Here is a 24,797-nt window from a genome sequence, read left to right on the forward strand (position 1 = left end):
GAGGGAGGGAGGGAGGGAGGGAGGGAGAGAGGGAGGGAGGGAAGAAAAGCTGGGCAGTGGTGGCCCATGCCTTTAATCCCAACACTTGGGAGTCAGGCAGGTGGATCTCTGAGTTCAAGGAGTTTCAGGACAACCAGAGCTACCCAGAGAAATCTTGTCTCCAACAAAACAAAACAAACAAACAAACATCAACAACAAACAATAAGCAAACAAAAACAAATAAAACAAAACCAGGATACATTAAAAAACAAACACACAAAATGATATCACCACCAGGATGCGAGAAATAAGCCTTAGCTCTGTTAAAGTAACAAGATTTTTCAGGACTTGTTTGGTAGCCTCCTAACCTTGCTAATCCTGACTAATCCAAGACCTGGGAGGACATTCAGTCCTATGCCATTTCATCCCTAAGACGTTTTCTACAGAATCAGAGAGCTTTCACATATTTTTTGAATGCCACAGGAACAATAGCAAATAACAGCAAACAATTATATAAAATTCACGGGTTGTTTCCAGACATTCCTGAGTACTTTACATGGTTTAACTCATCTGTCATAAAATCCCAATGCATAATGTTATTATTCTCATTTAATAGCTGGGGGACTGAAGCAAAGAAAAGTTAAGTCACTTAGCCAAAGTTGGGTGAGCCATTCACTTGCAGAATATTATGTGATCTTAACAACACAGAAACCAATCCCAGCAGTTCCCTTCTATTTGCATTATTAGGACTCCCAAAACTGGGTTCTCAGCCTTTCAATACATTTTAGTTAAGAAATACAAAAGTACAACACACACACACACACACGCACACGCACACGCACATACACACACTACAGACCATTCTAAAAAGATCTGCCAGCCATTTTATTTCACATGGTAGAAAAAGAACCATCTTATGGGTCATTTTCTAGCTTTAGTGATAAAACAAACTCCATCTTACATTTTTTAAAAGATATTCTGGCCAGCAAGAAGGCTCAGTGGAAGAGCCATAGTGGTTAGTAGTGTGGAGGTGAGAAGTTTTCTTCTCAACTGAGAAGTTTTCTTCTTACCTGATTTATATAAGGGATACAGGTTGTTCCTGATCAGAAATGCTTAGGACCATAAGGATTTTGGATTTCGAACTTTTTGAGACTATTTGTATATATATCCTGAGATATCTTGTGTATGGGCCCCATGTCTAACCACAAAATTTATTGATATTTCATACACATATAATCTTCAGAATTTTTTTTTATATAGGGTATCATTCTGTAACTCAGGTTGACCTCAAACCCATAATCCACCTGCCACTCAAGTGCTGAGATTACAAGCATGTGGTGCTATGCAATGTTCCCACAGACAATTTTACAAAATATTTTTAGTGTACCTGCATTTTGAGTGTCCTACCATATGAGGGGGAGTGTGCAATGTTCCACTTAGGGTCTCACTGTGTCAGTGCTTAAAATGTTTCAAATTGCAGAATATTCCAGTTTCAGATTGGGGTGAATGTTCAGCTTAAAGAAAAAAAATTTTTTTTTTGGTAAAACACATTTGTAAGTATTCTTGTTTAATACTATTAATGATAGATATTTTCGTACATCCTATAAAGTGGGTGTAGAAGGTTGCAGTAAACAACACAGGGTTTGGTGCCAGATGAGTGACATACATATATAATATACATATATTATATATGTATACACACATATACATATATATAATTATATATATTATATATATAATTTATGTATGTATATTCACATATACGTGTAAACTCATATCGACACACACATACATTCAAATGCACATACTCATATATGCTTACACAAACATATACATATACTCAGTGTTACTGATTATTTCATTTTAACCACTGGTCACACAAAAATGATCAAGATTTGATGATCATATTAATGTGTTCCTGAAGAGTGCATGTATTTTAGTGAAGGGTTTGTGATGTGGTGTGGTGTGATGTGGTGTGGTGTGTGTGTGTCTGTGTGTCTGTGTTGATCATAGTTCTAGTATGCTCATCACCTGACTCTACTAAAAGAGTTGAGCTTTATGAGACACAAGTATGTACTTGAGAAGGTGGGAGATTGACTGGCAGAAACCTGGGAGAGTTCTTGGGAGCCAAGGTCTTTATAGACTCCTTACCTCCAAAGTTTCCCTCATCTCCCATAATTATCTTCAGTGATCTGATGATTTGTGCTGCTATTACGGGACTCATGGATGTAGCATAAGTACCGCTATGTGACTGAATCCGTAAATAATCCACAATTTCCTAAAATAAAGACAGAAACCCAAAATGGAAGTAAAGAATTTTCAGAACTTGTCCTCTGTACACGACAGCAAAACATTTGCTTACGTCCTCAAGAGACAACAGTGGTCTATCCAGCCTTCAGTGAGTAATAGTCAACTACCTACTCTGCTCCCCCCTTTCCTTATTAAGTCTTTCCCACTAAATCCTAGAAACTATACAAAAGTAGGAGGGAGCTACAAATTTCAAGCTGGTCTATAAGGTAAAACTGAGCATATGAAGGAAAAATGCTTTCTGAAATATCTGCCTTTCATGGGAGCAAATGCTCAGGAATGGTTGATGATAAAAAATCTGGTTCTTTTTGTGCCTTGAGAATGTTAGCAATTGTGCCGTGAAAACTAGCTGTTCTTTCAGAAGGATGCAATAGACTGCAAGGTGCAGAGGAAAGAGAGCGTGTACTTCTAGGAGAGCTGTCAGGGCATGTTCCAGTAAGGAGATGGGATCTATGAAGCTATGAAACATGAAGACTGAGGAGGAAGAAAAGAAAACTTGGAAAGAGAGAGGATGCACAGAAGTAAAGAGGCAAGGTACATAAAAATGACTGCCATTCCCACTCTTGGTCCCCACCAGCCTATAGTCAAATAGTCAACGAGCCTCAGCTCATTCGGGTGTCTCTGTCTCCATCTTTAACACTATGCTTATCCTGTCGTCAAAATCAATGGAGAATGGCCTCAGTAGGAGAAGAAGTGAGTCTTGGAGGGTACAGAGACCAGCTCCCCTTGTGCTTAGTCTGTGGTGCTTCCCTTGGTTTGCATACATTGCTGTTTTGGGGTTTAAAGAATTTTAGGTATAATTTTATTTAATCAAAGTGAGTGTGTTCCCAGAAAGAAAGCAATGAAGGATATACTTTTCTGAAAGTCTACATACAGTAGAAAGGACTTAGCATTCTGTACATTCTGTACATTTTGACAGTTTAATGGGAAGCCAAGCTGCTTCAGAGATTGAGGATGGTCAATCCCCTGATGCGTTAAAGACAAGAAAACTGATCTTAAGAACAAGTATAGTAACATTTCAGTTGGGAAGTATTCACCACAAAGATCAGACAAAGGAAGAAAGCAAAGCCTCCTTTGATCCAAATGCCCCAAGTCCAATTTCCTTTCATAAATTGTCTTCAATTTATGAATCTCATAAGTCAATCATAAGCATCTTTAGTTTGAACACTAGTGCATCAGAGTAAAATCACTCCCTTGAACATGTAGAGTGTCTGTCCTACAATATAATTACTTCGGACTGAGTCCATTTTTGTCTCAGGCTGGGTAAAGGTTGTTTTGCTTGTGTGGTTGAAGAAGTGAAGTTCTGTAGTAAGTTCTTGAGAGTGTCAAGGAAAGCCCACTGATTTCTGCCATTTATCTCCTGACTGGGTACCACAAGTCGTGAATTAAGAGTTGACTTTGGTCTCTTGCAAGATGAGTCTGTATTGTGTCTTGTCTTTCTTTGGGATGGGATAGAGGTCCTCTCAAGGACAGCCTTCCAAGTCCCTTTTTTCAAGTCTAAAACCTTGATTATTTTCTTTACCGGTAGGCCTGGAGTTCAAGGGCAAGGGTAGGTTTTGGAGAGGGAATCAGACAGGAGGCTTTTAGAATAAACATCTTGATACTCATTCCATGACCCCTATTTACTTCAAAGGGCTGTTAAGTACAGGCAGGGCTGAGAATACCAGAACAGAATGGCTTCTGTAAGGGAACTGCCTTTGCTTTCTTTTCAGGCTGCTGGAGCTAACTATCACTTTCCAAACCTAGCCCCTGTTTCCCATTTCCCTCCTCTAGAATTACAACCCTGCAGCCTATTGGTCACAAGCACAATCTCTGCCTTGCTTATTTGCCAATCATCGTGGAGGCTGGGAGAAGCCAGTGAGTGACAGCAGGCATGTAAGAAAATGCAGGATCCAGGCTTAGAAGAGAACAGGGGATGAGCGATCTTGAGTACATCCTTCCAGCAGTTAGAGAAATAACTGAAATTGAAAACTGAAAAAGAAAAGAACCAAAGCCTATCAACTCCCGCCTTTCTCATAGACAGTGATATCCCTGACATGAAAGGTGAAGTGATTATCTGAATTTTCACCTGGACCATCATGGAAGGATAACCTCCTTAGTGAATTGTTTACTATCAACAGACCTTTGAACTCAAAGAGTAAAAGACAAGAGCACCATAGGCTTTTGAGAAACTACTTCAGCTTGGAATTAATCCCTGATCAGCCAAGGTGAATTTGTTGCTTTGTAACAACTAAGAGGGAAAACCAAGTCTGTCAATCAAACCTTGGTTTCTGAAACCTTAGCATCAAACTATTTTCCCCCCCTCACTTGTTTCCAAGATGCATGATTCAGCTGGTCCATATCTGGTCCCTAATGTGCAAAACTCTGTTCTACAAAGATTCTAAGAACATCCCAGTTGCAGTTTTTGGTAATATTGTCACTGTATATCAAGATTAACAAGAAATTTCAGAGCCAGGCATATTCATCTTTTTCTAGAGTTTTGAAACCACTTGATTGTTTTCAATAGTGCTTTCCATTCTCTTGCTCAGTTCCATGAATTGAATTCTGTCTGTGTCTTCAAGGTTTTGCACATTGGTGTTTATCTCAGTATGGCCAATGAGTCTCTGCCAAACACGCTCTAATTCATGATGCCACCTGGTGGTTAATTTAGATACTGCAGTATAACATGGGTTAGGAGGAGGAAGTGTGTAGGAGTGGAAGGAGTCCTGATTAATGTAATAATGATAATTTTTACAATTGCCTGATCTTTAACACAAAGGAATAGAGGTCATGTAGACAAGAGTATTCCATTTTTGAAACCCTGCACCTGCCTTCGGAACCGAGAACCGGCAACAGGATCCCAGGGAACTGTCCTTCCTGCAGCTAGCCCTGGGCCTTTGTTTAAAGTAGGTATCAAATAGAGGCACTCCAAGGAGAAAAATGTGACATCCAACAAATCTGACAACATTTCAAGGATCTGCTTGCTTTAGTTTATTCAGGTGCCTTTGGCTCAGGAAACAGAGTTACGCTTGGTTAAAAGTTTTGTGGCTCAAAACTGCTGCTAAAGTAATCAAAGCCCACAGCCTCACAAAGCAAGGTGATCCGGATCAGACAGCTCCTAAATTTGAGACCCTCTGATCCTGCTGATGTGACAGTTAGGAAGGAAATATTTAACCTTTCACTAGACTTTGTCGAAGCCTTTGAGGGCCTGGCATTCCCTGTGTTTCTAGCATTACCTAGCTCATCCCCATAGGAGAGTAGAGAGAGGTCGACATATAAAGCTTCAAGTATGAAAGAGTTGCAGTTACAAAGAGGCAAAGAACACTTAAAACAAAATTTTAGGCATCTGTATGGCTCATGGTAAGTGGCTAAGATGCAATCTGTTGTTTTAAACCACTGACTTTTAGCGACAGGATTGCTTTCAGCTAACATATTCTGATTGGTCTAACTGGTTGAGCAGTAGGCTGAATTTTTGTTCCTGCTGGTAAGTGGGTAAGGAACTAGAAACTTTAGATATCCTGTTAATAGCACCTCTATGCACTAATTTGGGGCCTACAATGCCCTACTAGTTGGAGCTATACTACAGTCTCTTTTGGACAGATGTAAGCTTGGAGAGACAACTGCCATGATTTGGAAAGGGGAAAAGACACAAGATCTTTTGTCCCTTAGATCTTGTCTGAATATTTGCCTTTCTCCCCTTTTCTTCTTTCTTCTTTAAAATTCCCAAATGTTTATTACTTTATTTTTCATTAACAAATCATTGATAATAGAAGCACAAGACAACAAAGCTCATTTAACAGCGTCATGTCATCTCAGCCAATTTTTTTAATCATTTAGAGACTAGAAAAGAAGGCTATCTAACATCATAGAAAAGAGTTATTTCTAAGAAAAATAATCTTAAAAGTCCATTTTAATTCTGCTGTCGTTTAGGTGAAATCTTGTAAAATCCAGGAGGCCAGTCTCTTTTTTGTTTTTTGTTTTTTTTGTTTTTTTTTGTTTTTTTGAGACAGGGTTTCTCCGTGTAGTCCTGCCTGTCCTGGAATTGACTCTGTAGACCAGGCTGGCCTTGAACTCAGAAATCCACCTGCCTCTGCCTCCCAAGTGCTGGGAATAAAGGTGTGCGCCACCACTGTCCAACTGAGGCAGGTCTCTTGAATACTTGAATTTTCCTCACCATTGCTATTTCCAACACACACGCGCGCGCACACACACACACACACACTCCTATATCTTTAATTTTTGAATTAACAAATTGTATGCATGTCTTGCCTGCATGTATGTCTGTATGCTATATTTGTCCAGTGCCAGCTGAGGCTTCAGTTCCCTGAGACTGGAGTTACAGATAGTAGTGAGCTTCCATGGGGTGCTAGGAGTTGAACCTAGAAGGGCAACCAGTATTCTTAATTGCTGAGTCATCCGTCTCTCCACCCTACTCCCTCATAGTTTATGTAAGATTTCTTATTACTTTTGTGGCTCGGTATATACTAATGCTTCTTTGTGAAATTGATCCCCCCACTATTTGTCTATAAGACTGATCAGTAGTTAGTCTACAACACTTCCCAGACATAGTCTGGCAGAGCTATCTCTCTCCCAGGTACTCTACACACCTGTGCCCTTGCTACTGTGGATAGTTTGTTACGTGATGCATCTTCTTTCCATACTTTTCTTTCCTCTATGCTACTGGTGAGCTGAACTGAAATCGACATGAACTTCAGAGAAGCCCTGAATTCTGCTTCCCTTGGGTTTCCAGGATCTACCCTAACACAAGAGGTTCTGTTCTTACCTTTTTCCCAGCTATATAGCCTCCTGAAGCCGAGAAGCTTTTGGTGAATGTACCCATGTGTATGTCAATATCTTCAGGGGCCAGTCCAAAGAGCTCTCTGACGCCTCGGCCTGTGGAGCCTGTACAGCCAATACTGTGAGCTTCATCGATGTAGAGATAAGCCTTGTATTTCTTCTTCAGAGCCACTATCTGGGGAAGGTTCACAATGGAACCTTCCATGCTAGGACAAAAGGAAAAAAGCTTGTTAAGTAGTGAATATCCTTCTGGAAAGCTCTGTTAGTGTCCTTCCAGAGCACCCTAGAAAGCCAGTGTTAGCTGCTGACAAGAATTGGTCACACTTCTCTTCTCATGGCATGTTTTTTATTCAGCAAAGACAACATTTAAATCTTGTAAGGCTTCTCTGGGTGTTCACTCTACTTGAATAAGATACTTTATGTTTGATGGATTGAGTGGATTGGGTTGTCAACCTTGATTCTCAACTCAGAAGTGAACAAGCTACATTACTGGTCTTATTAGTTTGTAAAGATGATTTTTGCAGTTAGATAAACGCTTTTGATATAGGTTTAATAAAAGTGCTCCACTCGGAGTCACTTTGATCTAGCTACTATAGTTTGTTTGACCAGGTTTGCCATATCTAAATTTAGCATTTGCTAAAGATTAAAGTGGGGAGTTAAAAACACACAGAACTTCAGACACCATAGTATTAATTAGAGACGGTATAATATCCCTTAGTTCCCCACTCATAACAACTCAGTCTATGTGAGACACCTGGTGGCACCCTTTCTTCATATTTCTTCAAAGTCAAAGAACAGAAGGTCATCAGACCTTAAAATCACCTGATAGTTTTAAGGCACAAGTTTCTGGGTTCCTCCAACAGAGATTCCAGTGGTGCATGGAGGTGGGAAGGTGGTATATACAAACTTCCAGGATGAGCTTACACTAGTATCTGGGAACAACACTTGGGAACAACATTTATCGCTACTAACCTTTCCTTTGTTTTAGACCTATTTTATTATTTATTTTAGTTTTCTAAGTTTTAGACTTCAGTTTTTTTTTTTAAAAGAAACACTTGAATTGACAGATGTTTTGTAATAACAGCTTTAGATTTGTAGAATAATTGAGTGAAAGATAAAGAGGATTCTTGTATCTTCAGTCTTATTCTCCTGACACTAATATCACTAAAAAGTGTGGGGCACTTTTTTTTTTTTTTTTTTTTTTTTTTTTTTTTTTTTACAATTTGATGAGCCAATATTGATACATTAACTAAAACCCACAGTTAAGGCTTACTTTTTGTGTTGTATCTATGTGTTTTTAAAAAGGATATGAGTGGCTTCCTAGATTGGCATGTCATTCTTGCTCAGGGTCATACTAATCTCTGTCATCTCAATTTTAATGTGTGTACTGATCAAGAGTGTCTAGGTGTTTTATTTCCCATGGTGTTGCAAATTGTAAAATGTTTCAAGTCCTTAGAAAAGGGGAATATAATGCCAACTACTAAGTAAAATTAAATTTTATATTTATGTGGCACCTCTGGATCTCCATGTGTTTTAAAGAACATTGGCTTTACTTGACCTTCAGAACACTGTCAGCTGTCTGCACTGCTCAGTTCGGACTGTACAGACAAGCTGGTTCTATGAAAACAGACTCATATGTTTACAACACAATGCAGCTTGTCAAACGGTTCAAACAACCCTTCAATTTAGTTCAAGGCTAATCATTTGAAGAACACTGAACTTCTCCTCCCTCCCCTGTTAAGTTTTAGATTGTAATAATAATCCATTAAAAAAAATAAGCTTAACTGTTAGGTTGATTCAGTCAAAACAGTTCGTTGAGTCTCACAGCTACCCTGACCAAAGGAACTGAGTTTAACCATTGATGGATACAGCATCTGGGTCCTTCACGAGGTCGTTTTAGATGGACAAGGTCTGATTTTAATGGAAGATCAAATGGTCGTCTTCTCTTATGTGTGTCTGTGAGTTACTTCCGGCACTGCTTTAAATTCCTTATTAAAGTTGTCTCCACTGGGGAAGAGGCAATATGACTATCTGCCTACCTTGGGCTTAGATTATAGCCATGACACTTTCTAAATGGTAACTCAGGCAGCCTAAATGATGTCTTCTGTTATCCTAGGCTTCAATCTTATGGATTATAAGCACAATAGTGAAGCCATCTTCACAGGATCTTTATAATGGCTATTAATCATCTTGCTTGCCAACTCCCAGACCATTCCAGGCACCCAGTGAGCTTGGAAGGAGAGTTTCACTGAAGCTTGACCTCAGAAAATGGGGACCCTTAACAATGTTCTATGCTGAATCTTCTAAAATGAGGCATTTGGGTGCCATTGCAGGGGACAAACGTGATAAATGGCTTCAAACCTTCAGAATCCTTATACTTTCTTCTTGTCTGTAAAGTGCTGTAATTTGGTAACTCAAACATGCTAGAAACCTGACATGACACAAACAGCCATTCATTTTTTTTCTGGAACTAAATCTGGCAGGAAGCAAAGTTAACATTGAACAGTGTTTATAGACAGTCTCCACAGCTAATTAGCCATCTTTCGATGGGCTGTTTTAGCTGAAGTAAGGAAACTGCCCACCTGGTTTGTATTTTGTCCTCCAAGATTAATGACTCTACAATACTGCTGATTTTAGAGTTCATGCCAGGAACACATAGAGTCCTAAAGAGAACTCAGCTTCTATATAGCTATATTCATCCATACTAAGTTTTCATTTTTTCCAGTATTATTGAATTTCCATTGAACATTTTGCTGTAGTGGGATGATAAGTCTGGGCACAAGTAAAAAATGGTTATCTGTGTTTATCATCACTAGTTTCTGTCAAAACAATCAAGACCAAAAGCAATAAAGAAAAACACATAGCACGTTGTCATTTTTTCTTGGATAGAAGGTTTTGCTTTTCTTTTGACTTTAATGAAGAAAAAGAAATAAAACACAGCGATAAATAAAGTTAATTTGAGACTCTGTCTGGGGACCTGAATTATTCTTTAACTCACAAGTAAGTGAATTACTTCTTTATCTTTTTTTTGAAATGTTCCTCTCATCACCCTTCCCTCCACATGGAAATCAAAAACTAAAACCATAGTTCAGACAACTTGTATAACAGAAAAGTCTCCATGTCAGGCCCAGGGTTTAAGTCAAGAGAAAGGAGAAGAGAAGCAAGGGAGATAGAGACAGGGAGGTTGAGAGAACAAAAAGAAGGGGGGGGGAGATACAGAGGAAAGGGAAGGGGAGAAGAGAGAGACTGAGATAGAGAGACAATAAAAAGATAGGGGGAGGGGTTAAGATAAATTCATTTTATTCTTTGTCTTTACATGTTGAAATCATAGAGAACTAGAGAAAGTTTAGCACTGAAATTATTTTTAAATTTTCACATTTTGAGGGAGAAGTCCTCTTAGTCTATTCTGGTAATTCACTAGTTACTTATATGTGTTATTTGGGAAGGGCTGGCTAATTCTTTTGATTTTGAAAATTTAGGCCTCAACTATGACAATTTGTGTTCCAAGATACCTGTGATACCTTTATCAGCCTCATGTTTTTGAATCATTTTTAGATTTTTTTAACCATTATGAATTGAAAAGGACTTTATTCTCCTCAAATATTACAAAATAATATAGTTAAAACTCAAATGTTAGGGTTAAAATGATTTTTAGGGTTAAAACAACAAAGTTTGGGAAGTAAGAGGACTTTTAGCACAGTATGAGACAGCCATCTTGACCAGGAGAGAGGAAGAAGGACAGGAGTCAGACAAAAACAGTGAAGTTAGTCTTAGAAGGCTCTGACCAATCAGCTTCATCAACAGGAAGTTCCTGTGTTCTAGTAACCTCACCTTTATGGATACTTAGGCTTATAAACATACTTTTGCATCTAACATACCTAATGGTAAGAGACTGAATTCTAGGTAAGAATGGCTTCTAAGAAAGTTGTCACTGCTCTTAGTAGGAGACCATTAAAGGTTGCCTCTCAGGTGGTAGACCAAGACTTATAAGTCTAGATACTAGAGACAGTCTTTTGTGACTACCTTTTAGTTCACCTCTGTGTTGAGCCAAGGTGCATTTCCCTTTGCTTTCTCACTGGCTACGATAAATCTTGATTATTTGCTTGTTCTCTCTGTGTCCTGGTGTGAATTCTTCCCTGGGAAGATCCTAGACTATTGCCAGTGTTAGGATTAGAGAGATATTCTCTAACCCATAGCAATACATGTTTAACACAATATTAGAAAATCAGATCAGAACACTAAAATAATATTTGACTTCTAGGTCCTAAATTGAGGATTCATGAAACTTTAGACTTGAATTTTCAACCCCCCTAATTTACAGATGGAGAAATTGAAGCACAGATAGGATTACTGTAAGTCAGAGTGACTTTGCACTCTCTGTTTATGAATTAGATGTTGACACATAGGTTGCATGTTCTATTTACACTGAGCCTTCTGGTCACTAGGGCCATCTGGTTTGTAATCTCAACTCTGCTTCATTTTATTAGTCTGCCCCAGGACAATTTATCTTGGCCTCAGAATGATGTTTCATCTTTTAATGATCTCAGCAAGCTTTTGCAATGTGTACACCTGAGATGTTTAGCAAGGAGTCCATAGGCAGGATGAGTCTTCCCTCTGGAACCCATCCTCTTCTATTTGAAGAACAAACAATTTTGTTACATAGACAGTTTATTGTTTTCCAACTTGAAATCTCTTCAACTAAAAATGAATGAGATTATGAAGATAGTTATTCTTTGTTGTTGAGGGACTCTGCTTATATGATATGCTTATATGATCAGAGACTGGCTTATATTATCTTCCTTAATACATGCATATATGTTCTATGGAGGGCACACAGCTATGGGCACCAATACCAGGATTTGAATTCAGGTCCTAGATATAGACCCAAATCTTGACTCCTCTGTATTCTCTACAAAAATACTAACACTTCCAGATAAGGTAATAAAAATATTATTGGTTGTTATTTATTTTGTGAAGTGTTCTGGATTCTTAGTCTAGACACCTACACTTTTTTATTTCAAAGCCTACTTAAAACGTTCTGACTTGGTTAACTTTTCTCTTTAGAAGTTATAAAAACATGTTGTGGAGGAGCAATGTATGGTGAGATACCTTGCTTGTAGGCCAGACAAGAGACAAAACCATCACCACCACCACCACCACCACCACCACCACCACCACCACCACCATCACCACCACCACCACCACAACAACAACAACACAACAACAACAATAACAACCTTAGGAGTGAAAATTCAAAAGAGGCTTTGGGTAGCTACTAACCAGGTATGTATCTACAGTACACTTCTCAAGAATAGAAATGGCCTTAGGAACTATTGCTCTCATATTCCCAACTCTGACTCTTTGGAAAATCCTATAGAAAGTAATTTTCTAGTGATAGTTTCAAATTAGCATGTTTGTGTGAAGGCTTTTAACTGGACTTTTGCTCTAGAATTCATGTTAGGCTGGTCTTAGTTTACAAAGTAAGAATATGAGCCTTTCTGAAGGACAGAGGTTGTTGGGGTGTTATAGTTATTACACAGAAAAAATAAGAGAAAGCTTTCTGTGGTATCAAGTTCATGGACATGGAAGCTTTCCTCCTTGTACATCCTAGATTGATTGATCTGAAGTTAACTGATGGAAAGATAGAAGCCTGCAAGCTTCCCATTGCTGTGTACACAATCTGATCTTTCCATCAAATGTTAAGGTGCAATTCACTTTTCCTGGAGTCAAGGCTAGTTCTGTCATATGTTTGGCCAATAGAGCACAGCATCAGTTCTCAGCCACTCTCTTAACAATGCCAACTTCTGAGTTTTCTTTCTTGGAAGCCAGGGGCTCTGTTGTAAGGGAGCTCTGAATAGATGACTGAATAAAACCAGATTTATGTGGGAGTTAGAGAAAGGACTGAAGGAGTTGAAGGGGTTTGCAACCCCATAGGAAGAACTATAATATTAACCAACCAGATGCCCCAGAACTCCCAGGGACTAAACCATCAACTAAGGAGTACACATGGAGGCACCCATGGCTCCAGCTGCATATATAGCAGTGGATGACCTTGTCAGGCATCAATGGGAGGAAAGGGCCTTGGTCCTATGAAGTCTCGATGCCCCAGTGTAGGGGAATTTGAGAGCGGGGAGGCAGGAGTGTGTGTGTGTGCGTGTGTGAACACCCTCATAGAAGCAGGAGAGGGAGATGAGATAGGTGGTTTTGGGCTTCGGGGGGTAGGGGTAGGGACCAGGAAAGGGGATAACATTTGAAATGTAAATAAAGAAAATGCCCAATAAAAACAACAACAACAACAACAACAACAACAAAGAGAGAGAAAAAAAGGCACCACAGTCACCTCCTAAAAGACTGTTAAATGTGTGAATAAGGTAGTGTTGGATATTCCATTCATACTTGAACTTTTGACTGATGGCAGCCTTGTGAATGAGCTCAATGAATATTGTGTGGGGCAGCGGACCCCACTCACAGGACCAAGAAAAATAAGAAATGATCCCAGTAAATCTTTATTCTTTGGAGCGGTTTGTTACACAGTAGTTGTTAACTGAGGGGTCACCATTGCTCAATTGTGGTTTAGTGCCTCATTGGCTTGGGGCTAGAACTCCACACTTGCAATTTCTCTCCTCCTAATAGGATAAGGTAAAGCCAAGCCTAGCCCCGAATAAGTCCTGCTCCTGAAGTGGTTTCTTTTTCTTTTTTTATTGGATGTTTTATTTACATTTCATATGTTATCCCTTTACCCCATTCCCCCCCCCCGTGGAACCCCCTATCCCATCACCCCCCTCCTGCTTCTCTGAGGATGTGCCTCTACCTACCCCCCAACTCCCACCTCTCCACCCTCAAATTCCTACTCACTGGGGCATCCAGCCTTCATGAGACCAAGGATCTCTTCTTCCACCTATGCCCGACAGGGCCATCCTCCCTTACATATACATCTGGAGCCATGGATCCCTCACTAAGTGCTCCCAGGCTGGTGGATTAGACCCTGGGAGCTCTGGTTGGTTGGTATTGTTGGTCTCCTCATGGGGCCCACAAACCATTTCAGCTCCTACAGTCTTCACTCTAACTCCCTGGAGTGGTTTCTGATGAGACTATCTGTCTTAAAACCACTGATGGACTTCTAATTTCAGCCATGATCTAAGCACTTAAAAGTGTAACTTTCTTTCCTTCAGTAGAAATAAGTTCTGTTTGTTTAAAGCGGTGTTCTTTTGACTCTGGTTAATGAAGATAGTCAGTCTGCCTTCCCTCAGCCATTTCATCCTACCATGGGTCCAAATCTGAATGACAGGTGTTTAGATAAGGGGTGCTTGAATCCCTCCCAGGCTGGCAGTTGCTACAAACCACACAGGGAGAGTAATTTCCATGTAAGGTTATGGCAGCACAGGCTCAGTATGAGATTACTCTCTAAAAGTATCAAGTTTTGGGCCAGTGAGTTGATGCCAGCCCTAGAACAGAGCTTTCTTAGCCCTGGCAGTGTTGCTGTTTTGAACTACAGAATTCTCCTAAACACTACATGCTTTGCAGGATGTTCAGGAGCATTCCCAGCCTCTCCCCACTAGATGTCAATAGTATTCTACTTCATGTGTGGCCACTAAAACCTGCCAAATGCTCCCTGGTTGGGGATAGGAGTAAAAATATCACTCTAGCTTTATAAATACCACTGTTTTAAAGACTTCGTAAGCATTGCACACCCCTGAGCTGACCTTAGGAGATAATTATGAGGGTGTGGAAGGTGATCTATGAACTGTAATCATTGAAACCTCACAGTGGTACTCAGAATATACAGAACTCTAATCATTTAAAGTAAAAAAAAGACTCCAGTTTTTATATTATCTTCAACTTGGAAGAATTCACTCTCCTGCACCCCAAAAGGGATAGGGGTGCATTTATTTTGTTACTCAGTATCAACCCATGACAGACAGTGTTTAATTATGATAGAAATATTATCTTCATCACCTTATTTGTTTTTAGTTGAAGAGGCTTCAAGTTGGAAAGCAATAAATCATTTATATAGAAAAATTGTTTGCTTTTCAGACAAGAGGATGGGCTGCAGAGGGAGGATTCAGGATGCAATTGCTGTTCTCTTGTCTCCGTTGCAGCCATGCTCTCTGCTGGGAGTTACCCAACTCCTCACTTCCTCTCTTTATATTTCACCTCTCTATAAGAAGCTCATAGGGAATACAGTCCCAGGTTTCTCTGCTGTAAGGATTGCATGGGGAATATTTCCTTGGCTCACAGAACAGGGTGTAAACAGAGGTGCTTGGGTGCAATTTTCATTTGAGCCACAGTAATCGATTTAGACAGAGGATGAAGCAAATTCAATCACAGGCAGCTATATAAAAGTGCTGCTCTGAATGACTTAGTAGGTATTTTGCCTGCTCAGCTTGAAGAATGTAGGAAAGTGATCCTGGGAATACCACCAAAGGTTGAGATCAACACAGTTCTGTCCTCACTCTGGAGGAAAGATTGTCCTTGAGGTTAGTCCCCTGTATTCTGATGCCAGTCATTAAACTAATTGGTTAATGTTTGGAGAAGAGCTTGGGTTCACTGTCCAAATATGGGGGTTGGGGACATCCACTGAAACATCTATGACAGAAATGTCTTGAGATATCATGATGTTGAATAGCCCAGGCACAATGTCTTTGAAATGCAGGGTATTGGAAACGAGCAACACAGATCAGCAATGAGGACATTTTCAAGGAAGGTTTCACCAGCATGTCAGCTCCCATAGTGTTCCAGAAAATGCACAGATCTGTAGACAAGACAGAAGACCCTAGACCTGGCCACTCCTATCAGTAGTTCTATTTGATGATCCTCCTTGGCGTCTATCAGCAACTCCTTTCTTTAGCCAGAAAGGGAATCTCGTCTCCATTGGACAGCTCGCTGTGAACCTCTGAATGTCAAATACCTTCATTTGTTTACATACCTGTAGATTCCTTCTACCAGGATGAGAATCTTTTTCCAAGCTCTCCCTGTGCGAGGCTGACCACTGATGATAGCTTCTCTCAGGAGCTTCTCTAGGTCTTGCACATCTTTAAATAATGTGAAAAAGAGAAACTGAGTTACAAGAGGGCTTTTGTTTGCTTTCCTCCTTTTGTTTCTTGAGGGGGTGACAGAATTATTTGCTTATTCATTTTTTAGGCCTGGACTTTGAGGAGGTAAAGTTGGAAACAGAGAAATCCTGTGAGATATAGGGGTTCATTTTCTATAAAAACTTAACACTTGTAGGATGAATAGGTGCATCATTACAAGCAGACTGAGTCAGTTTAAAGCTCTGGGATCTTCTGTTTGCCACCTGAGAGAACTTGGAAGTCTGGACTGTAGAGAAGTACCTAGTGAAGCTGAAGCTTTGTTGCTAGGCAAAAAATGAACTCTTAGAGATGCAATTGACAGGCATCCCGCTGTTGTTTAGACCTGACTATGTTAGGGTTTTTCGTGGAATATCTGCATGGCACTAGAGATCTCATTATCCTTGGGGGCTTGAAATTTGAATTGTCAGATATCTCAGTACTGTTCAGGATGTGACATAATTGGTAGTCTTTTGTGAAACATTTGAGAGCTCTGGACACATTACTAGTAGTTGACAATTACTGAGCCCCCTTTTTTTGTGCCTGATACTTTATAACTGTATTCTTGGTTGTAGGTCATTTTAATTCTCACAAGACCCCTGTGGAAAAGGTCCTACATGGTTCTTCATTTAGTGGGTCAGGCAGCTGGGTCACAGAGGATTTGGTAAGGCAGTGGTTTTCAATCTTCCTAGCCTGTGACTCTTTAATACATTTCCTCATGTTGTAGTGATCTTCCAACCATAAAATTATTTTTGTTGGTACTTCATAACTGTAATTTTGCTTCTGTTATAAATCTTAATGTAAATATCTGATATGCAACCCCTACAAAATAATCATTTAACCCCCACTCCCCCAAAGGGCTTGCAACCCACAGGTTGAGAAGTGCTGGTCTAAGGCCTATAACTATAAATAGCAGAGTTGAACTTTGAATCTTTACTATGTTCCTCATTTGTAATCACAACCTTCTACTGCCTTTTGTGAGCACCTTTGCACCACTTTCTCAGATTCCAAAATGATACAGAGCAGGATAAAAGGTTAAAGTCTGGAAGAGCACCCATGTTCACTTTTAATGCAAAAAATCAAAACTAGTGAAAGCAGAGACATATCATTTTCTTTCAGTAGGAGGAAGATGGCTGAGCTTGAGCTTAGAGGCCATCTGGAAAGATTGGGGAATCAACTCAGCTACTGGGTATTTTATGCATTATTTGAAATTTACCTTTTAATGCCAAAGTGAGTGAAAAATTATAGAGACTAATGTGCATGTTTATTTAGATCGATATATTTGTACTCTATATTTTTGCTCAAGAAAATCTACCGGTCCTTGGATAGACCCAGGGGATGATGTCAGGTGGGGAAGTTATCTGAGCTCAACCATGGTACTGAATGACAGGTAAGTGTTGATTGGTCTATGGTACTGAGATTTTAAACTCTTTTTTTTGTTGTAATTGTAAATTAATAAAGTCTCAGAAAGCCCTCTCTGAACTAGTCTTTGAATGCTCCCCCAAGACAGCTTCTTGTGGTCTCCAACACAGTCTCCTGCTCTTGTCTGTCTGAAAGGCATCCACTCATCACCCAAGCCTCACTTTAGACATGATACATACCTGAGCAAGAGTCTCTCTCTCCCCCTTTCCCATCATAAATAATCTATTCTTCTTTGAAACACTTATTATGTCACGTTATTACTGTTCTGATCTCCATGCAAGTACAGCATGGGATTATATGCTATTCATCAATTTTGGATGATTGACTCACATTTATTTTTATGAAGATCATAGACCGTGAAGAAGAAAGGAGCTATCTAGATAAGAGTTTCTAGAAAGGACAGTTGCATTTTGTTTGGAGGTAAGTTTTTCTAAGCAAACTGTACTTTGTGTTTTTGTTTCAAGAAGTCTTTTATATTGCTCACCACTAGATGGCAGCTGAACAGACAAAAAAAGAGGCAACTTTACTGTTTCAAATTCTCAGGGCTCATAAATCCCCACAGGTATTGCTAGTTTGTTTGCACTTTGCTTTTAGGCTGAATGTCTAGGAGCAAAGGACATAGCTCTTTGTTCTATAATCTACTGCAGGCTGTTAGCCTGTGAATGAAAAAAGGGATGGTGATCAAGAATTTGTTTAAAACAACAACAACAACAACAACAACAACAAACCACTGCCTTTTCTAATTTTTTTTGTACAGAAATGAGATATGATGAGGGTGGCTTCAATGACATCCTAATAAAAGTAAGTTCAATTGAAATAAACTAGACATCATTTTAATTCTCTTTTTAAGAGTTGTTTCTGTATAAAGAAGAATAACAGAACAGAAAACATTAAATGGGGTTGGGAGTGGTAAGGCAATGTAGAGAGGGAAGTGAAGAGAGGGATAATTAACACTAATGAACTTCTGAAAAAGGCATGAGGACCTGCCATGTATCGGCATTCTAAAATATAAAGATATACACAAAACATATTCACAAAGAGTTTAAATGGAGTTAACTCTAATGAGGGAAACAATGCCTTTACTAGACACCACAGATAACAAGTAGAAACTCCAGTGTCATTAATAGATGACCTCTAACACAGTTGTTGGCAAGTGAGGTCCCATAGAACCTCACATATTATAGGCTACCATTGTTATTTTGGTTACCTTACAGAAATTGATGGTTAGAAACTAGTGCTGGAAACACTACATACTTGAGCCATAGAATGTGGATAGAGCAAGCTGGTTCGATCATGGAAGCTTTGTTCCTACTTTCAAAGTGCTAAAAGGAACTATGTATGTTGCTGGAGAAGAAAAGTAATCATGAATTTTATTCATCTGTGAACTCTGAAAACTCCAGTAACTGCCAGTCTGATACACCTCGTGCGTAACAGGGGCATGGATACCATGGGAGTAAGGAACTACTTTATTATTGTAGTTAAGGCTTGTTCTATAAGGTGGAACCCATTTCTTGAATGATTATCAAAGCCCAAAATCTATGGTTAGACAAGTCCTAGGTCCTCAGCAGGAAGGTACTACTATTACTCTGCTAAAAGGACATAGTATTAAACTAACTCCTAGTGACCATTGTATAGATTAGTGCTTCTCTCAAACTTCATCAAAGAAGCTTCTCTTCTGCAGTAGATGAGGCCCAACACGGAGATACAGAACTGACCAAGGTGCTGAAAATGAGAGAGTTTGGAATGCTCATCTCTAAATTAGACATCGTATTATACCCCTTCCTTCTAAGGCTCAGGGATCATTGTGGAAGATGAGGCAGAAGGATTGTAAGAGGAGGGGGTAGTGGATGACTACAAGGAAACATTGTCTTCTAGATATAACAAGGCAGTTGCATATATGCATATAAGCTTATGCTTATGCACATAGGCTTATATGTGATTTATGAAAAGTCTAGATAGACAAAATCTCAGAATGAAGGGAAGATGCAGACAGAATCCCATTCTTAGCTAAGGAGCTATTGAAAATTTAGAACTGCCAGGAAAGGAAGAGTTAGTTCTCTTTAATGGTGTGTCTTCTAGTAGATTTACTATTATCCAACAAATGGCCACACAACTAAAGGTAAGTTGGCAGCATGAGGTTGACAGGTTTTAAAAAGGAAGATACAAAGTTGGGTGGGAATTGAATAGGGGGTAGATATAGGAGGAGTAGGGAAAGGGGACAATATGATAAAAATTATAATGTATGGAATTGTCAAAGAATTAAAAGAGATGTTAAAAAATAAAAAAATGAATGTTCTAAGATTAAACAATAAATCTGTTAATCATGAACGACTGAATGTTACCTTCTATGGAGAGAAGATTCTAATGAAGTGTATGAAACCCTAGTTACTACATTTCTTCAAAATGCTCCAGAATCCTCAGAGAGGGTTGTTAGAAGGGAGAATTCAGTAGGCCTCATTCCACCCTGAGTATTTTGAGAGATTAATTGCTGTGGGGGGAGAGACATTTTCTTCAGTGGTGAAGCCACTGATTAATTGTTTATGCCTCTGTAAATAACCATGTTTCTGAAGGCAGATATAATGAAATTTATTGATTCACAATAATGTAAAGGTTAAAAGGGGATTCATTAGGAGGAAGAGAATTAGTAAGAGTCAGAGGGGGCAAGAGAAGATAATGGGGATGAAATATAGTCAAAATAAAAACATTATATCCATATATGAAAAGTCATAATTAAACCCATTATTGTGTGTAATTAACATATTCTAATTAAAAAACATTAAAACATGCTCTAGAATCAGCAGAGAACAAACTGGTCCATGGTGGGAGCTGGCTCCTTAACTTAAGCTGCATTGCTGGAAAATCTATTTTCTGGTATGTAGCAAGCTAATCTAGGAATAGGCTGTTTCACTAAATCTTCCTACAGTACAAAACACAAAGAGATCCTTAGTTCATAACATGTAAGAATATCAAAGCTAAACTATGTATTCTGAGGAGAGATTCCAGCTGCTAATGAGATGGGGCTGCAATAGTCCTTCTTAGTATGGAATTTTCAAATGATTCCACAGGTGTCTGGGTCTTTCACATGCTCTGGCTGTAGCTGATGGTTAAGTCTATAGATATATAAATGTCATAACTATATCCCTTCAGCCCAGCTTTTTTTTAAAGAAAATAAAACAAACACAAGACAGTCTTTGTCTCCCACAGAAAAGCCTTTTTTTTTTGTCTGCAGAATGATACTTGATCTGCAAAAGTAGTAGCTTTAAATTTATTGCGAAAGGAATTGGTGCTTATATATTATTTCCTGAATCCCTCATCTCCCAGACAATACTGGTAGCCACAGGATTTCATTATGAATGAAGTCTTGGACACTGTAATAACCTGCTTGATGGTCCCCTTTCCTAGACTGCCTTTTCCTTTTTATCTCTGCTCCTCCTTCACTCCTGTGCTTCTCTGGCTTACTTGTTAAACTAGAGAGGTTTACTTAAATCCTTATCTCAAGGTCTGCTGCCAGGATAAAAGAACCAAGACAAAGCAACAAACTTGGACTTGAAGTTTAGCTCCTGCTATCTGATGTTTGGGTGACTTTAAGTTTCAAATTCAAACAGTCTGGGGTCAGTTTTTAGTAATGTGGGGGTAAAACAGAGGACTATGTATTATGGTTGTGGCAAAATTGAACAGATCAGTTATTTAAAGGCTGTGATAGGTTTGCAATCAGTGACTCTGAATTTTAGCTATGATTTATCCTCAACCTTTTACTATCCAAAAACTACTAGTCTGTAGATATAAGACTACTGGTCCCAGACATGAACTGAATATTATTAAAAATTTACTTGGTACTTTGCTGAGCATAGGAAGAACCCTTTGAAGGTTCTGAGTTTCTTTTCCTTCAGAACTTTCTGCATAGTGTTTTTAGTTCCTCATGTGACTGTTGAAGATAGAGAGGGAAATAAGCAGGAGATTACTAGCTGAATCCATTGATACAGGACTGGAAGTTTATTTTGCTATTTATTGTGATGCTAGAGTCACTTTCCGTACTCTGGATCCATTGTTTTTCATATGCAGAGTGCAAGAGTCAAGAATACTTGTTTGTGTGTAGTTATCCCATGACAAAGAACACACTGTTACTACATCAAAGCAGATTTTTTCTCCCAATTATTGGAGAAATGTTGTGATTGTTCATCTTGATGGATGCTTGATGGGATTTGCAACCACCTTAGAGCCTAATCTCTGGGCATGTCTTTGAAGGACATTTTCAGAGATGTTTAATGAGGAGGGATGGTAACCTATCCTGAATATGGATATACAGATGACACCATTCTGTGCAGTGAGGTCCTTGACTAAATGAAAAGAGGAAAGCAAGCTGAGTGTAGGCAGTCATTGCTCTCTGCATCCTGAGTGTGGATACAATGTGACCATCTGCCTTGTGCTCCTACTTCCATGACTCTCTTGCCATGATGGACTGTATCCTAACCTCAGAGTCAAAATAACCTTTTCTTCTTTAAGTTATGTCTGCCAGGTATCTTGTCACAGCAATGGGAAACGTAAGTAATGCAAGTGTAATTGAGGTGTGAAGAGAAGTTGAGATGGAAAACAGTCCATAGGAAGAAACAAATTTGGGGTTTTATGGAAGTCCATATTCTCAGTGTTTTGAGATGTCCTGCTATAGACAGTCACCCTTAAGAAGCTGTGTTTTATCAAGTGGGCTTTATACCAGAGATGAAGGGGTGGTTTAACATATGAAAATCCATCAATATAATCTATCATATAAACAAACTGAAATAAAAAAACCACATGATCATCTTATTAGATGTTGAAAAAGCTCTTCACAAAATCCAGCACTCCTACATTTCAAAAGTCTGAGTCCATTTCTAAACACAACAAAGGCAATATACAGCAAACCCACATCTATACATGTCGGGAGCTGACTCCTAGCCGAAAGCGGCTATCATCTTTACAGCCATCTCGAGCCATATACCCTGACAAGAGACTTGTTTTCAACAGCCCACAACAGCTGAGCACACTCTGATAAACATCTTGTTTTTCTCACATATCTTGTTTTGCTGTTTAGTGCCGCCAGCTGCAAGGCACACGTGGTCTCCTCAATGCTAGCTAGGTGCACGTGATATCCATGCTGCAAGGCACATGACGTAGTGCCTTCAGCTATGCTTGTCCACGAGGGCAAGGCACGTGGTAAAGGGTATAAATACCCAGGATTTCCTTCCAATAAAGAGACTTGAGAGACTTGATCAGACTCCCTGTCTTGTCTCCATTCTTTGCATCTCTGTCCCCACTCTCTCTCTTGCTAGGCCCTGACCTGCGGACTGGAGCAGCAGAACGGGGCCATTACAAAGTGGCCCCCAGAACATGAGGCAGCTCGGGCGGCTACAAAGTGGCACCTCAACATTGGAGCTCCAGTAAGCGGGACACAGTGAAGGACACTGGGAATTGGAAGTGTGCATCCTCACTCCTGCGCTGGAGACCCTGCTGACTGACCCAAACAGGTTGCTCCAAAGTGGCGCTCAACTCGAGGCGGCAAGAACGAGATTGGAAGAAGGGAAGAAGGGTCGACTGAAACTTCAGAAGTGAAACAGAGGTGACTGCGGCAGGAAACTGCCATGTGGAGACCAGTCGGCCATAGTAATGATAATGGGGCAGGAAATAAGTCAGCCTGAACTAAACTCTCTGTTTTTGTTTTGTTGTTTGCTGTTTACGTGTGTCAATTGTCTGCTTTTGTTTTGCTGTTTAAATGCTGTCTTTCATGTTCAAAAGAAAAAGAAAAGCATAGAATCCAAAATAGGACCAAAGGTTGAAGTAATCAATTTGTCAGAGCCAGATGGTGCTGACCCAGAGGAAGAGACAGCCAAAAATTATGACCCTGAATGATCCTCTTCCCGAAGCCTCCCTCCCTCTGCTCCTCCACCTCCAAATGCTCCTGCTATGGAGATGGTGGTTGTAGATCCCAGAAAGGAGTTGCAGGACAAAGTTTCTTTTCTTAAACAGCAAATAGAATTAGAGAAAGAGTATCGGGACTTAATTAATCAGTTACAAAAATTAAGGACAGGGATGATGTCTTGAGAGGGCGAGGCTAATTGCAAAAATCACCCAGGTCCTTGTGTTCCTCAACCCAGAGTCCAAAGGCAGCCCCTGTCCTCTGGTTTTAGCATGGATCAGCCAGAGGAGGGAGAGGGTGAGGTTTTCCCTGTATCAGACACTAGAGATGCTCAAGGGGTTGTGTGGAGACATCACACAGGGTTTAATTTTCAAATTAATAAAGAATTAAAAAATTCGGTGGCACAATACGGTGCCACTGCTCCCTTTACTCTTGCAATCTTAGAATCTGTTGCAGAGGAGTGGCTGATTCCTGGTGATTGGAATACTCTAATGAGAGCAGTTCTTAGCGGTGGTGACTATCTTATTTGGAAATCAGAGTATCATGAGAATTGTAAAGAGACAACTAGGAGAAATATTCAGGCAGGTAATGGTTGGTCCTTTGAAGCCTTAGTAGTAGGGCAATTTGCTTCTAGTGATAACCAGGTGCAATATGACCCAGGCTTATTTGCTCAAATTCAAAATGCAGCTATGAAGGCTTGGCGCAAACTCCTGGTAAAGGGAGACCCTGGTGCATCTTTGACCTCAGTCAGACAAGAGCCTGACGAACGATTTTCTGATTTTGTTCATCAATTAATGACAACAGCAGAGAGGATTTTTGGTAATACAGAGGCAGGTATAGATTATGTGAAACAGCTTGCATAAGAAAATGCCAATCCTGCCTGCCAAGCGGCCATTAGACTCTATAGGAAAAAGACAGACCTTACTGGGTATATCAGACTCTGTTCTGACATAGGGCCTTCTTACCAACAGGGCTTAGCTATGGCAGGCGCCATGCAAGACAATCAGTAAGAGATTTTTTTGGCAAGTAGAGACAAAAAGACCTGTTTTAAATGTGGCAAGCCTGGATATTTTGCAAAATATTGCAAAGCAGAAAATGAGTTAACCCAGAGACAGCCCAGAAAACAGCCTGGGCTATGCCCACATTGCAAACGTGGAAGACATTGGGCTAGTGAATGTAGGTCCAAGACAGATGCACAAGGAAACACCCTTTCCCATAATCAGGGAAACGGGAACAGGGGCCAGCCCCAGGCCCTGAACCAATACAAGCCAAAGCAGGCTTATGGGGCAGTCAGTTTCATAACAGCAAACAACAATCCCTTTCAGAACTTAGTCGAGCAACACCAGGAAGCACAG

At 39.8% G+C, this 24,797-nt stretch overlaps 1 protein-coding gene across 1 annotated transcript in view; it reads right to left on the reverse strand.

Moving 5' to 3' along the window:
• Sptlc3 (serine palmitoyltransferase long chain base subunit 3) overlaps window positions 1-24,797 on the reverse strand; it is a 112,915-nt gene that overhangs the window by 31,786 nt on the left and 56,332 nt on the right. Inside the window, exons 7-9 of the mRNA XM_028756838.1 lie at window positions 15,989-16,094; window positions 7,049-7,268; window positions 2,131-2,257 (exon numbers count right to left, since the gene is read on the reverse strand). Coding sequence (XP_028612671.1) covers window positions 2,131-2,257; window positions 7,049-7,268; window positions 15,989-16,094 — 453 coding nt within the window. The remainder of the gene's footprint in view (window positions 1-2,130; window positions 2,258-7,048; window positions 7,269-15,988; window positions 16,095-24,797) is intronic.

Source organism: Grammomys surdaster, unplaced genomic scaffold (genome assembly GCF_004785775.1).
Source record: "Grammomys surdaster isolate TR1022 unplaced genomic scaffold, NIH_TR_1.0 129, whole genome shotgun sequence".
NCBI lineage: Eukaryota > Metazoa > Chordata > Mammalia > Rodentia > Muridae > Grammomys > Grammomys surdaster.